Source organism: Malaclemys terrapin, chromosome 3, assembly GCF_027887155.1.
Source record: "Malaclemys terrapin pileata isolate rMalTer1 chromosome 3, rMalTer1.hap1, whole genome shotgun sequence".
Classification (NCBI taxonomy): Eukaryota; Metazoa; Chordata; order Testudines; family Emydidae; genus Malaclemys; species Malaclemys terrapin.
In genome coordinates, this window is record NC_071507.1 from 177,777,000 (window position 1) to 177,791,538 (window position 14,539).

General features: G+C 46.4%; 1 protein-coding gene across 5 annotated transcripts in view; it reads left to right on the forward strand.

Moving 5' to 3' along the window:
* The window catches only part of GRHL1 (grainyhead like transcription factor 1), a 63,367-nt gene that overhangs the window by 39,164 nt on the left and 9,664 nt on the right, over positions 1-14,539 (forward strand). For 3 of the 5 annotated variants that reach the window (XM_054023805.1, XM_054023804.1, XM_054023803.1), the window contains exons 10-14: positions 2,901-2,988; positions 6,063-6,202; positions 6,660-6,697; positions 7,562-7,650; positions 13,757-13,842. In XM_054023805.1, coding sequence (XP_053879780.1) covers positions 2,901-2,988; positions 6,063-6,202; positions 6,660-6,697; positions 7,562-7,650; positions 13,757-13,842 — 441 coding nt within the window. The remainder of the gene's footprint in view (positions 1-2,900; positions 2,989-6,062; positions 6,203-6,659; positions 6,698-7,561; positions 7,651-13,756; positions 13,843-14,539) is intronic. The other 2 variants (XM_054023807.1, XM_054023806.1) reach the window with 1 other exon arrangement.

Sequence of the window (14,539 nt, forward strand, 5' to 3'; positions counted from 1 at the left end):
CAGTAAATACTTGACTTAACCCTGTGTGAACAAGAAAATATAGGGCTGAGGCAAAATCTGAACTGACCCCTATGGCCCTCACTGACTCTGTACTGCGGCTGCATTCCACTTCTGCTATGTTAATGTTGCAGGCTGATGTTGTGCCCCTTCAGTCTGAAGTTACAGTGGGTTGTATAATGGTGGCAGCTTGAGGTATTTTTTTTTTTTTTTTTTAAATGCCATCCCATTTTGTAGGGGACAAAGTCAGACCATTAACATAAGCAAATATTACCCATGATAGAATATCAATGTATCCATGCTGCTTGTTTTCACAGCACCAAAACATTAGGTGTCTTCTAGAAGTTGATCACTGCCTTGAAGTGCTGCAAATCTAATATTGGGTCATCTTTTTTTCCTCTTTGAACTGATTATTTCTGGAGCTGGCCTCCCCTCCTCTATTTCTAATTTCCTGTCATCTCCTCCTCCTTCCCCTTGTGGTGTCTATTCTGCCAGTTCTTCCCCCAACCCCGCACCATCTCTGGTGAGGTTGACCTTTTGGCTAGGGTGGCAAGAACAAAGTCATTCTGCCTTTCTGATTTCATGTCCCATCTTTATTAAGGAACATGTACTGGCCCCACTCACTGAGGCATCTGGGGACCTTACTTTAATAAAATAACGTTTATTCTAGCTTGGCAGAACCCACTGCTTGTTAATCAAAAAGCCCACCACCGGTTACAAAGATTGATGATAAGTCTCACTAAACAGATGGGTCTTGTAAACCACAGCTCAAATGCCATCTTTCCTGGGCTACTGACCAGTTCTCCATCCTGGTGCTTACTTTTGCCAACCCCTTGAATTTACTTAGGTGCCAAGCATTCTAGTGTCATTCTGGGTATAGCTGTATATCTTCAAAGTGCCATGCAACCATTAATGAATCCTCACATCTCCCCTATGAGGTAGGTAAATATCTCCATTTACTGGAGGGTTACTGAGATATGAAGAAGTTGGGTGACTTAGCCCCGGTCAGAGAGAGCTGGTGGCAACGCCAGGATTAGAACTCAAATATGTGCATTCTAATCTCTAGACTATACTGCCTCGTAACAGCCTCGTTATAGCTGTGATGTGTTGAGTTGTCTGAACACAGTTATTAACCTACATTACATTGTATAATTGTTTCTTAATTTATCAGATGTCTTGCAGTGTGATTGTATATAAGTGATTTCTTGCTGTCAAGCCCCAAAACCCTTTGTTGGTTCTGCTACAGTGGCTTAGCCCAGCAGATGAAGTTACGTTATTGGCTGTCAGTACTGCAAGGGAATTGATTTTGAATCACTGAACTGGGATGGGAAGAGTCAGCACTTTGAATTCTGGCCTGAAATCCAGTCATTTGGAAGTGACTCTTCTTGCTTAGCCTGTATATTTTCTGACACAATTTTTTGTGGATGAGAATAACAGGACGATTCTAGAGGACTACAGCTGTTGCCAAATATTACTATTATTTGAGAGGTTTTTCCTGATCAGGTTGTCAAACTTCATTTTGTTGGGGGAGAACTCGTGTGCAAGGGCCTCCATTTTTATTTTTGTATTGAGCATTGGCAAATGGTTCAGAAATGCAAGTACTTTAACTGCAGAAACTACATTTCTGCTGTGTTTTGTGTGACATGTCAATTTCCCCCAGTGTTAGAGACCCAGTTTACAAGCCAATCTGAGTTTTCCTTTTACAAAGCAGATCACCAAATCTTCCTTCCCATGCCAAATTTTTCCAATGCATCCTATGTTCTGGGCAGGCAATGGGATTAGGTGTTTGGCACGTGCAGATGAGCATAGGGATGCTGCCACTTTGGTTATGATTGTTCTGAATCCAAAGTTAATAGTCTGGCCTATATATGGCTTACTCTTAGTTTTTAGACTAATGTAAGGAGACTCCATCACCGTTTCATTTTGAATTATTGCAATAGAACCTGTTGCAGCACCACCTACCCACTCTGACAGGTCCCCACTGAGATTAGGTCCTTGTTGTGCTAGGTCCTGTACAAAAATACATTTAAACTCTGCCTCAGAGTTTACAGTCATCCCCGTTTCATAGAACTGAGACACAGACTAAGCGACTTGCCCCAAGATCATACACGAAGTCTCTGGCAGAGTTTGGAAACAAATTCAAATCTCATTGGGTCCTGACCCAGAGCCTTAGACCATCTTCCTTCCTGAGATATCTAAATGCTTATACGTCATAGAAAACTTGACTAGCTGTTTCTTTTTTTTTTTTGGTCACTTTTTTTTTGGGTGGGGGGAGGAGGGACTAGGAATTCTGTAAATGTGAGGTAGTTCTGCTTCTATCTATTCTGTATTAGGTTTGTGTTTGATCCCATAGCAGCTAGCACTGTTCTGAAGGATGAAAAGTGATGCTTGTATTATTTTTAGTCCTGTGAAAGATGGCACAGTCACTGCTGACGAAGACTCTTTGACATGCTAGTATGTCTTGTTCCATCCTTGTAAAACTCTAGGAGATCTGAATTTAGCTTGATTATAGCGTCAGGAATATTTTTGATTAAAAGTTCAGTAAATATTATTAATCGGAGAAAAATTCAATGATCACTGTCTTATATCTTAGACACTGCTATTCTCTTAAATATATGGAAATAACTGAAGTAACTGTGTGGTAACTTGCCATTTTACCCCAGTCCCATACTTAAAACAAATTCAGGTGATTGTGAAACTTTCATTAAATTTTGATTTGATGATAGCACTTCAGAATAAGTACCGGACAGATTTTCTGGCTGACCTGATGAAGTGGTTAGTGTGAGACTGACCTCCATGTGTTCTATTATGTAAAGATCAACGTCATTGACCTGAGGGTATAAAAACAAACTGAGGATACTATTTTTTTTTCCTCCCTTCCTCCCCAATCTGTCATCTGACAGGGAGCAGAGAGGAAGATCAGGGATGAAGAACGAAAACAAAGCAAAAGAAAAGGCAAGTGCACTGACCCCAGCTCCCAGTTGAATGCCTGTAAGTAGAAATTATTCCACCAAGTGTTTAAATGGTAGGCCTCATGTCACTTACAGACTACAATTTGTTTTCAGTACAGTGGAATTCTCCTATAAAAGGAGTTATGGAAGAAAAATAAAAAAGGCAAGCAATAAAATAGCTTCACTTTAATCCACTGTATATGGGATTGTGAACTGTATTTTGCAATGCACAGGATAAGTTAGGAACCTCAGTTCTTCTTCACTTGAAAAGAAACTATATGTGCACTATGGATGTACAGTGGAGCCCACTCAATCCCTTTTAGCAGCCAGAGAAAGTAGAGGGAGAAGGCAGTGCTATTTGGACCAGCATGAAATCACACTTAGCACTTGCAATCTAAGATGAAGTGTTGTGCAAGGCACTTAAAGTTGGGTAAACATTATTATCCCTGTTTTACAGATGGGTAACTGAATGTTAAGGGCCTGGTTTTGAGAACTGGTGGAGCACCTACAACTCCAACTGAAGTCAGTAGGAGCTGGAGATACCCAGAACCTCTGCAAATCAGGCTTAAGGGATTTACTCAAGGCTATGCAGCAAGTCACTGGCAGAGTCTGCAGTACAAATCCAGATCTCCTGATTCCCAGCCTTGTACTCAACCCATTAGAGCTGAGCTGCCCCTTTTTAGTTAATAGTCTAGTTAGACATTGTTTCTACGCATGTAAAAGTAATCCCGAGGGGCTTGATGCTGGAATGAGCAAAAGATTTTCTAGCTTTTTCCTTCCAAATGTGTTTGCTTTTCATTCTTAATTCTCTCCCGCAGATCATACTTTTATGTTGACTCCTACAGAGCCAATGTTTGATGGTCAGTTATAGGTTAACAGAGTTGTTTGATGTAAAGTTTATATCCCTGTTTCTCCTTCACATTGTGCAGCAAGGAAAAGTGTGTGTTCCTTGCTCTCCTCTGGACTGTTTGAAGATAATGTTTTGACATGCTTGTCAGAAGCTCTGCTTTTAACAGTCTGACTGGTTCAATAAGCATTAACCTCACAGCTTGTTTAAACAGGGTTTCCTGACACAGCAAATGCGGGCTGGCAGTGTGGCTTCAGAAGAAGGCAATGACACAGGGAAATCCAGTTGCTAAAGGGCAGTTACAGGGAGAGCAGAGTTTTTAAATGTATCATAAAAAGAAGGCTCAACGCTTTGCTAGCATTTAACAAATGTGTGTGTGGGGCGTATCTCCTATCCCAAGTTAGTAGCCCAAGCAGAATCCAGAGACCGCTGTGCACAGTACTAGAGCTAATGGCTGAGAAATAGCAATTGCATGCTAAACCCCCCATTTGTAGAAGTTCATATCTTTCTTCATAAATGCTGCTTATGGGGCTAAACTTCCCATGCTTGGGCTGAGCCCAGATGTGTTGTTTATTTTCCCATTAAGGTTGAATACATATTGTTTGGCTATTTTTGAGCTATAAGTACAGCGACCAGACAGCAAATGTGAAAAATCGGGATGGGGGTGGGGGGTAATAGGAGCCTGTATAAGAAATAGACCCAAAAATCGGGACTGTTCCTATAAAATTGGGACATCTGGTGACCCTAGAAGCATTACAGTTGCTTCCAGAGACACAATTATTGTATCTATATGGATTGCTCCATAGTAGAGCTGGTTGGCAATTTTTGGTTGAAGTTTTGGAAAATCAGTTTTCCCACAGAAAATTTCAATTTTTGACTAATTGTTTTGAAATTTTTTCAACTTTTTTCCATAGGAAATTCAAAATGAAATATTTCATTTTGGGCAGGCTTCACGCAAATCAAAACACTTCAGTTTGTTAACCCAAATTAAAATATTTCATTTTGGGTCAGTTTGACATTAATCTCTGTTCATCAGAGTTGCTAAAGTGCCTTGTGGGAGCTGTAGTTTGGATACCTCATATTACATTCTCTGTAGGCTAGGCTTCCTGGCTGAACTATATCTCCCATGATGCACTGTGGTTTTCTCACTGGTTGAACTGACGTGTTGCATCATGGGAGTCATGGGACCACAGTGCCTATAGTACATGTGGTCCACCCCAGAAGCACCCAAATGACAATTCCCATGAGGCACATAGTGGCTAACAGGGGTACAGATTAATATTGAACTAGACTGAAATATTTTGTTTCAATTCAGAATGGTGAACCAAAATTTTTCACAGAACCTTCCATTCTGCAAAATGTTGGTATCTTGCCGAACTCTATTCCGCAGTAGTAACAATGCTTCTGTAGTGCTTTCCATTTGAGGATCTCCAAATGCTTTTCAATACTCAATGACTGAAGCTTCACTAAGCCCCTGTGAGGTTGAAGTCTCCCCTCCTGTGCAGAAAGGTACAGTGAGTTACACAGGAAGTCTGTGGCAGAGGCGGGACTAGAACCTAGATGTGACTCTCCCGTCCTGTGCCCCTAAGACCATCCTTCATAAATGTTTTTAAATGTGAAACAAATATTGATCAGCTCTGTGTGCTTTTGAGAGGTGATATGCTACCAATATTGAAACAAGGCATGCCCATATCCCAGGGTGCATGAGCTCACAGAGGAGTGAGCTACAGGGGGAAATCTATTAATTCATTTGTTTACCCATTTAGACAAAAGCCTTTTCTCGTAACCCCAGCCAAGGAGGGAAGCAATGCCACCTGGCAAACACTTCCTGCCACTCACTGGAAAGGCTGGTGGTAGATTCCTGAAAAAATAGGAGTGTAATGAAGAGTACAGTGTTCAAACTCTGTCATTTGAAATTAGGGTGTGTGGGAGGAACTGCATCGATTTTTAGCAGTCCTTTGGGAAGATTTTACTGAAAATACCTGACATGTGACACATTCCAAAAGGAATAAGCATCTTTGGCCAGGGTAATTTAGTGGCCCCCAGAATAGGTGACTCTATCAGAGAAGGGGAAGCCTCGCACTTTCCCCTCCTCTCCCCCCAAAAAACTTGGGAAATTTTAACAATGGGGTCCCAAGACCCTCCCCTTCACATCCACCCCGGCACATCACTGCTTAACAGCAATACATTGCTCTTAAGGAATAAGGCTACAACTATGTCATTGTTTTAAATTTCCATATATTACAATCTTTGATATTTCTTTACAGTTCCAGATGTCAAAGTGCCAATGCTTCCTTCCCACAAGCGGACAGACGTCACTGTCTTCAAGCCATCCCAAGATCTTGACACTCAGCCAATTCTTTTTATCCCCGACCTTCACCATGCCAATCTTCAGCGTGGGACTCATGTATGTGATGCCATTGTGTGCCCATAATATAAAATTAGGAGCATTGTCTGCCTATGTAATGATACTGTACATAGCCACTGGGCTGGTTCTTAACTGTAACTTTTTGCTCCCAGTGGTTATACATTTAAGTATGTGATCATATAAACCTTCGTGCTTCATGGCATAAGCCAAGCCCTAACAAATGGGGTTTAGAGGAAAACTTGCTTTGTGGGCAGGTAATTCTTCACCTTCCTGTGAAGCGTTTGGTGCTGACCACTGACAGGATACTGATCTAGGAGCTCTGGTCTGATCTGTATGTTCCTATTTTGGCTTCTCAGGTCCACTTTTTAGCCAGCTAGCTAGCTACACAGACTGTAGTAGGTTCCAGTTAATGGTCCCATGTCATATACCATCCAATAGTTTAATTTAGAGCACCTTTCTCTGTACACTCAAAATCTCTTCTTGCTTTGTTTTAAAGGTCCTTCCTGTTGCACCAGAAGAACTGGAGGGTGAAGGGTAAGAGACTCGCTATTTCATTCATTCTGTAACACTATTGAATTGCATGGTGCTGTAAAATCAGCTAGGAAGGTGAGGTCCCTGCCCCAAAGAGCTTGCCGTGTACTCTAATATTAGGCCTTGGCTACACTCGTGGATTCACAGCGCTGCCGAGGCAGCGCTGTGATGCGCAAGTGTAGTCGCGCCGCCAGTGCTGCGAGAGCTTTCTCGCAGCGCTGCAAGTACTCCACCTCTCCGAGGGGAATAGCTTGCAGCGCTGCGAGCGAGCGTGCAGCGCTGCAGATGCTGATTACGGTGTTTTTTCACACCCCTGAGTGCAGCAAATGCAGCACTGTAATTGCCAGTGTAGCCAAGGCCTTAGGTGTTTTTCTCCTCCCCTTATATAAGTCCCAGACCATAGTAAGACCTGTAAGCAGCACAGGGCCCAGGTTGTCAGTGATGCTGTCTTCTCCAAAATGGAAAATCTTGCATAGCAGGCACTCTCCATCACCAGGCAGCCAGCTTGACACTCAGGTTGGCTGCTCTGGGCTTTCCAGTGTGTGCCAAAAAATATTCACATTCCAAAGGGACTTGCCCAGAATCTCCAGGTAAATAGGTGATTTGGTGTTGTGCTTAAGCAGCACAAGGGGACTCTGTTGTTGGAGAGAGAGAGCAGCAGAATCAAAGCACCTGGGCAGTTTTAGATAATGTGTATTGACTTGTGTAGAAGGCAATGCCCATTGTAACTAGGGTAGTTATTACCCTGGTTCTGAAATTATGTTCATCATAAGATCCATGATGTGGCAGTTTCCCTGCTTCCAGGCAAGGAGGCTGCTCCTGCGGATGCTGCTGTTGATACATTTCTCCCCTCCCCCCTTATTGCAGCTCTAATATGAAGAGGGGGCCTTATATAACTGAAGATGATTTTATTGCACCTCCCAATAAACTGACCAGAATAGAGGAACCAAAACGAGGTAATTTATTTATTTATTTATTTTAAAAAGACACGTCTGTTGCATTGCCATGTCATGAAAGAAAGCCAGGTCAGGGGTAGGAATGCTTTTCTTTGGGTGGATCGGGGAGGGTAGTGTCTACTCTTTTTTGATGTGCCCATCTGATTCTTATCTGTGCATCTGCTGTGCATTTTGTCTGTGCATTTCCTCCTATTAGGAGAGGAAAACATTCCCTTTTTTTGCCTCAGCAGGGGAGCCAGCTAAACTGGCAAATACATAATTTTGGTTTTAATAACAGTAGGAGTTTTTGTCTCGTGATCAGGACTCCTGGGTTCTATTCCCAGCTCAAACACTGACTTGCTGAGTAAATTTTGGCAAGACACTTAACTTCCCTGTGTCTGTTTTTCCCCATCTAGAATTGCACCACTTTCTTGGGGGCTTTTTCTGATGGTTTGTAACCTCCCAGCACCCTGTTGAGTAGGGAAGTGCTATCATCCCCATTTTGTAGATGGAGAAAGTGGAGCACGGAAGGGTTAAATGACTTGTCTCTGAAGTCCCAGTTACAACCTTATCCATATGGCTGTCCTTCCCCTCTGGCTGCGATAAACTAATGAAGATGTTTGCTAAGGGAAAATGAGAATTAATGAGAGCTTGGTTTCTTTACTAAATCATAAAATGGGGACCTTATTCTATGGGTAGCTGCCATAGCATCATATTTATGTTCTATAATAATACCTAGCTTTTATATTGCACTTTTCATCAGTGGACCTCAAAGCACTTGACAAAGGAGGCCAGTATCATCTCCATTGTACAGATGGGGAAACTGAGGCACGGGGGTGAAGTGACTTGCCCAAAGTCACCCAGCAGGCTTGTGCAAGAATCAGGAATAGAAGTCCAGAGTCCATCAGTGCTTTGTCCACTAAGCCACACTGCTTCCCTTGTATAGATGGTTATTGCTGTGTTTGCTTTTAAATCCACCCTCCTCCTTCTGCCTTCATTTTCAAACCCTCTTCCACCAAAGGAAAATCTCCAAGCATCCAAGCTTAATTCACCCTGTTTGACCTAGATGTTACAGTATATTGTTCCAAATCACAGGTGCGTCAGAGCAATGAGCTATCAAACATTGTTAACAATATGTGCCACAATACCTAGTAATTAGAGCGTGAATTAAGGACTTTGAAGCTGTTACATGTCCACATTTCCCTGCTCTTATTGGCTTATTACTCAGCCTTAATGTAGTTTTTAATGGGGCTGTTTTTCTGTGTAATAGCTCCGTCTCCATGAGCCGGAGGACACTGTGGTTGTCTGGCTTCTCATTCTTTCAGTCCGATCTTTGGAGTGGGGAATCAAATCCATATCCTACTAGATGGAGCAACATGATTGCTAATAAATATTTCTGAACAATAGCAAGGAAGTGAAACGGGGAAGCAAAGAGGGGGAGAGACAAGACTAAAATGGGGGGGGGAAGTATAGACAGTTGCAAGAAACTAAAGAGAAGGAATAGCAAGTTCTTCGAGTGATTGTTCACGTCCATTCCAACTAGGTGTGTGCGCGCCGTGTGCACGGACGTCGGAAACTTTTTCTCTTAGCAGCTCCTGTCGGGACGGCAGGGGAGCCCCCTAGAGTGGCGCCCTTATGGCAGTGTATATAATGGCTCAACCCCCCTTCAGTTCCTTCTTACCGTCCGTGGCAGCGTTGGAATGTTCTCTCTCTCACTTGTGAGTGATCCCTTAGCCTTTCAGTCTTCTAGTTAGAGTTGTTCTTAGATAGTTATCAGTTAGTTAAATACCATTGTATTCAGGTGTTTGGAAGCTAGTTCCGGCACCAGCCTTGGGCTGCGGGGCATGCTGCAAGCCCAGGGTTTCAAAGCTTGCGCCACGTGCCGCAGGTCTATGCCTAACAGTGACTCCCACGACTCCTGCCTCCAGTGTCTGGGAGAGGCTCATCGGGCAGAGCGCTGCAAAATCTGCAAGGCCTTCAAACCACGCACTAAGAAAGAAAGAGACTTTCGCCTAAAGCAGTTGCTCATGGAAGTCACGTTACAACCGCTGGCCCCTGACCGACTGGAACCGGGCCCGGCTTCCTTGGTGCGAAGTGCCCCGGCATCCGTGTGGGACCCGGCACCCCCAGGCACCTTAAATCGCCAGCCCCAAGGGGGGACGACCAACCTCAACACCCGGTCGACCTTTCCAACACCGAGTAAGCGTCACAAGAAAGGGGAAAGAGGGCATTCTCCCCAAAGAGCTGCCCAGGTGCTCAGAGAGGCTCCCGGCACACAAAGACAGGTTGTGAGCCTGAGTCCGGTACCCAGCGAGTTCAATGCGATGAATATCTGGAGGAGGTCCTGGAACACCCCTCTACGCCCGACACTTTCAAGGCAGTGAAAGACCTCATTGAGCTGTCGACGCAAAATCCCCTCCCATGCAGGGAGAAGCCTCCAGCACCGCCTAAGAGGGTGCCCTCCAGAGGGAAGCCAGCAATGGTGCGCTGCTCGAGGTCACCATCTTGGCACTGCTCATGGCACCGTTCCCATTCAAGCTCGGCGTCCCTCTACTCCCCGGCACCTGCGACCCAGCGCGAGTTTACAGCACCGGAGGCGAACCTACCAGCAGTACCCGCGGCGACTACACGCCGGTCCATGACTCCATCACTTGCCCAGCACCAGCACCGAGTGAGAGGCTCTGGTCCCGAGACTCCTGGTACTGTGCGTGGTCCCGGTCAGCCAGGCACCACTCCCCATCCCGCACCTCACGGCACCTTACAGCCGCTCAACTTTCAGCATGGCCCTGGTCCTCTCCGTCAGCATCCTCCAGCTCCGAGGCCAACTCCAGTCGCTCCAGCTATAGCAAGCATCGAACTGTGGCCAGCAGAGAGTCACACTCAGCATGGCAGCCACAGTGGCCTCCTCTGAGTCAGTGGCCCTTCTGGACCCCATGGGCCTACCATCAGCAACAGGGCACCGTCTCCAGAGCCTCCAGGTCCGGGCATTTCATGCGATGCCATTCCAGATCGCCACACACGTACACATCAATGGCAAGGGAGGCTACTCTCTCCAGGCTGCCCTCAGATCCCCAAAAGCAACTGATGATGGCAGACCCACTGCCCAGGGCGGTACCAAGCACTACAACACCTTGAGGGGTGTCAGCCCTGTCAGGCCCTGAGGTGACCCAGGCGTATGGGAACCCACAGGAGGGTCTAGATGAGGGCAACCAGCAGCAACTCACATCCTCATCTTCCCCAGACAAGGCGGTGGCAGGTACATCAGTCTCAGGACCACCACCAATTGACCACAGGGCTCACCAGGAACTGTTCTGCAGGATCGCCCTCAATATGGGCCTCCAGTCAGAAGAAAAAGTTGAGCAGGAAGATCCAATGGTGGATATCCTGGCTCCCAAGGGTCCTTTCAGAGTAGCGCTCCCTCTCATAAAGACCATACAGACAAATTACAACACTATATGGCAAACTCCGGCCTCTCTCATGCCGATGGCCAGGGGAGTAGAAAGGAAATACTTCGCCCCTTCCAAGGGCCACAAGTTCCTGTTCTGCCATATGACTCCCTGCTCCCTAATCGTTTCAGCAGTCCATGAGAAGGAACGACAGGGCCAACAAGCCTCTGCCCTAACGGCCAAGGAGGCCAAGCGTCTGGACCTCTTCGGTAGAAAGGTCTACTCATCCGGGGGCCACCAACTACGTACAGCCAACCAGCAGGAGATCCTTAATAGACCTAACTTTAACTCTTGGACGGCCATGTCCAAGTTTAAGGATCGTCTGCCCTAGGACTCGCACTTGGAGTTTGTGGCATTAATCGAGGAAGGAAAGGTGGTGGATAAGACTTTGCTACAAGCCTTCCTCGATTTCAGCTGACTCTGTGGCCAGAACCATTGCCTCGGGGGTAGTCATGCGACACTCAGCGTGGCTATGGGTGTCGGGCCTCCCTCTGGAGGTCCAGAACACCCTCCAACACCTCCCATTTGAGGGCTCGGGGCCTTTTCTTGGAGCAAACAGACTCCAGGCTGCATGGCCTTAAAGACTCTAGGGCCACCCTGAAGTTGCTAGGGATGCATATGTCGACAACCCAGAGAAATCCCTTTTAGGAGTCAGCCTCCGCAGCAGAGGCAGTATCAACCCTGCCCCAGACAGGAGCCGTGTCGCAGGCGGGGCAGAAACAACAGGTGTAGACAGCAGACTAACACGCCTAACCAAGGCCAGAACAAACCCCAGCCCGGAAACAAGCAAGGGTTTTGAAGGCATACTCGAGGACAGTGTACCAACCCAGTACCCGGATCCATCCCTTCGGTTTTTAAACTGGCTATCCCACTTCTACCGTGCGTGGTCCCGTATAACATCGGACCTCTGGGTCCTATGCACAGTACTGTGGTAGGATACTCCCTCCAGTTCTCCTTCCCTCCCACCCACCGTCCCTCTTCAGGGACCCCTCTCATGAGCAACTCCTTAGGCAGGAGGTCCGTTCACTCGAGATAGGGACGGTGGAGGAGGTTCCACAGGAGCTAAGGGGAAAGAGGCTTTATTCCCATTACTTTCTAATCCCTGCAAAGGGGGGTCTCTGACCCATTTTAGACCTTCACAGACTCAACAAATTTATGGTCAAACTCCAGTTCCACATCGTCTCCTTAAGCACTATAATCCCGTCACTGGATCTGGGAGATTGGTACGCTGCCCTCGACATAAAGGACGCCTAGTTCCATATCCCCATCCATCCGGCACACTGCCGCTTTCTCCGCTTTGCCATAAACCAACATCACTACCAGTTCACGGTTCTCCCGTTCGGCCTGTCCACACTCCTGAGTGTTCACGAAATGCATGGCGGTGGCGGCGGCCTTCCTTGCGGAAAAGGCAAGTCCGAGTGTACCCGTACCTCGACGACTGGCTACTGACAGGTTGTTCCAAGGACGAGGTCCAGTCCCACGTGACAAGGGTCATGGACACCTTTCATAGACTGGGACTCCTCCTCAATATACCCAAATTGTCACTCATACCTACGCAAAGGATAGAGTTCATAGGGGCAGTGCTAGACTCGGTACAGGCAAAAGCAAGCCTTCCAGAGCCCAGGTTTCAAGCCATAGAGCAGATTGTCAAAACAATGCTTCCATATCCCACCACGACAGACAGGTGTTGCCTGCAGCTAATAGGGCATATGGCAGCATGCATATATGTGGTCAAGCATGCCCAACAGAGACTCAGGCCCATACAAGCGTGGCTCACACTGTCTTACCGCCTGTCCCGAGACCCCCTGGACCTCGTGGTGACGGTCCTGGGGCAGGTACAAGAATCCCTGCATTGGTGGCTGGACTGACCAGTGGTCTGTGCAGGTGTCCCCTTCGCCAAGCCCCACCCTTCTCTGACATTAGTAACAGGTGCATCAGATCTGGGCTGGGGCGCACGCTTTGGGGATCTGAGGACACAAGGCTTGTGGTCAAGGGACGAGATGCCTCTCCATATCAACCTGAAGGAGCTCAGGGCGGTTCGTCTGGCCTGCCAAATCTTTCATGCCGCTTTGCAAGGTCACAGCATGACAGTCCTGACAGACAACACCACCGCCATGTTCTACATAAACCAACAGGGCAGAGCCTGGTCCTCACCCTTCTGCCATGAGGCTCTTCTCCTCTGGGACTTCTGTATAGTCAGATCCGTTTAGCTGGAAGATTCCTACCTTCCAGGGGTACAGAACAGGCTGGCGGATCGCCTCAGCGGGTCATACCGTGTGCACGATTAGTCAATCAGATGGGACATCATACAGTCAGTCTTCCAAAGGTGGGGTTATCCCCAAGTAGATCTCTTCGCCAACAAGAGCGACACACAATGCCCTCAGTTCTGCTCATTCCAAAACGACAGTCTGGGCTTGATTGCCGACGTGTTCCTAATACTGTGGGGTGAGGGGCTGAAGTATGCCTTCCCTCCTATCCCACTGCTCCACCGGGTCCTTCTCAAAATTCTCTGGGACAGGGCGACAGTAATCATGATTGCTCGATATAGATTTAACTAAGTTTGTATGCATATCCTTGCTGCATTATTTTAATGTGTGTTACTCTGTGCTTTCACAACACTCACTTATGCCTCGTCCTCAAGGAACAAATATATTAAAGCACTCTCTCTGGTTTGCATTCAGTGTTGCTGTATGTCCGAAAGGAGTCGGAAGAAGTCTTCGATGCACTTATGCTGAAGACACCATCTCTGAAAGGTCTAATGGAAGCTGTAAGTATCAGGGCAGTTCATAAAACCTTGTGTCCGGTCTGTGAAACCATGAGCATGACACCTGGTTCCCTAGTGTTAGATCCTAAATACTTAGAGTATGACTGAGCTTGAATCATAGCCGCAGTTTGTCATCTAAATATTTCTGTTGCTTCCTGTTAAAAAGTAGGTGCTGGTTCTCCACCTAAGTGACCTTTGAGTAAAGGGGAGAACACTGCAGTTAACTCCTCAGCTTCTACTTAAAGCTGACTTTGAAAAATAGAGCAAGCAAAAGAGTTCCTTCCTGGCATCCTTTATTGGTGCTGGGGTGGCCTTAGCTCATCAGGGGAGCAGCTAAGTCTGTGGTGGGCTCCAGCAGGCTTAGTGGTAGTTCCTGATACATTCTAAGTAGTGATCTTAGTCAAGAATAGCTGGATTCTAGAAATATTAAACACGTTTGCCTGGGATCTATTTTTCTATACTTGAGAATTCAGCGTTTGAAGAATCTCCACATAAGAGAGTGGATGTAGCTTAAGTTTTCATGTAACTAGTGATTTTTGGGATCCTCCATTTTTGGGTGTCCAACTTGGAGACCTCTTAAAGGGGTTTGATTTTTGAAGAGTGGGTGCTGCTCAGCACTCTGTGAACACCAGGTACCTTTTAGGCATCTCAGACTCGATGTCCAAAATCTTGAGACCCCCAAAATCTCTAGTCACATTGG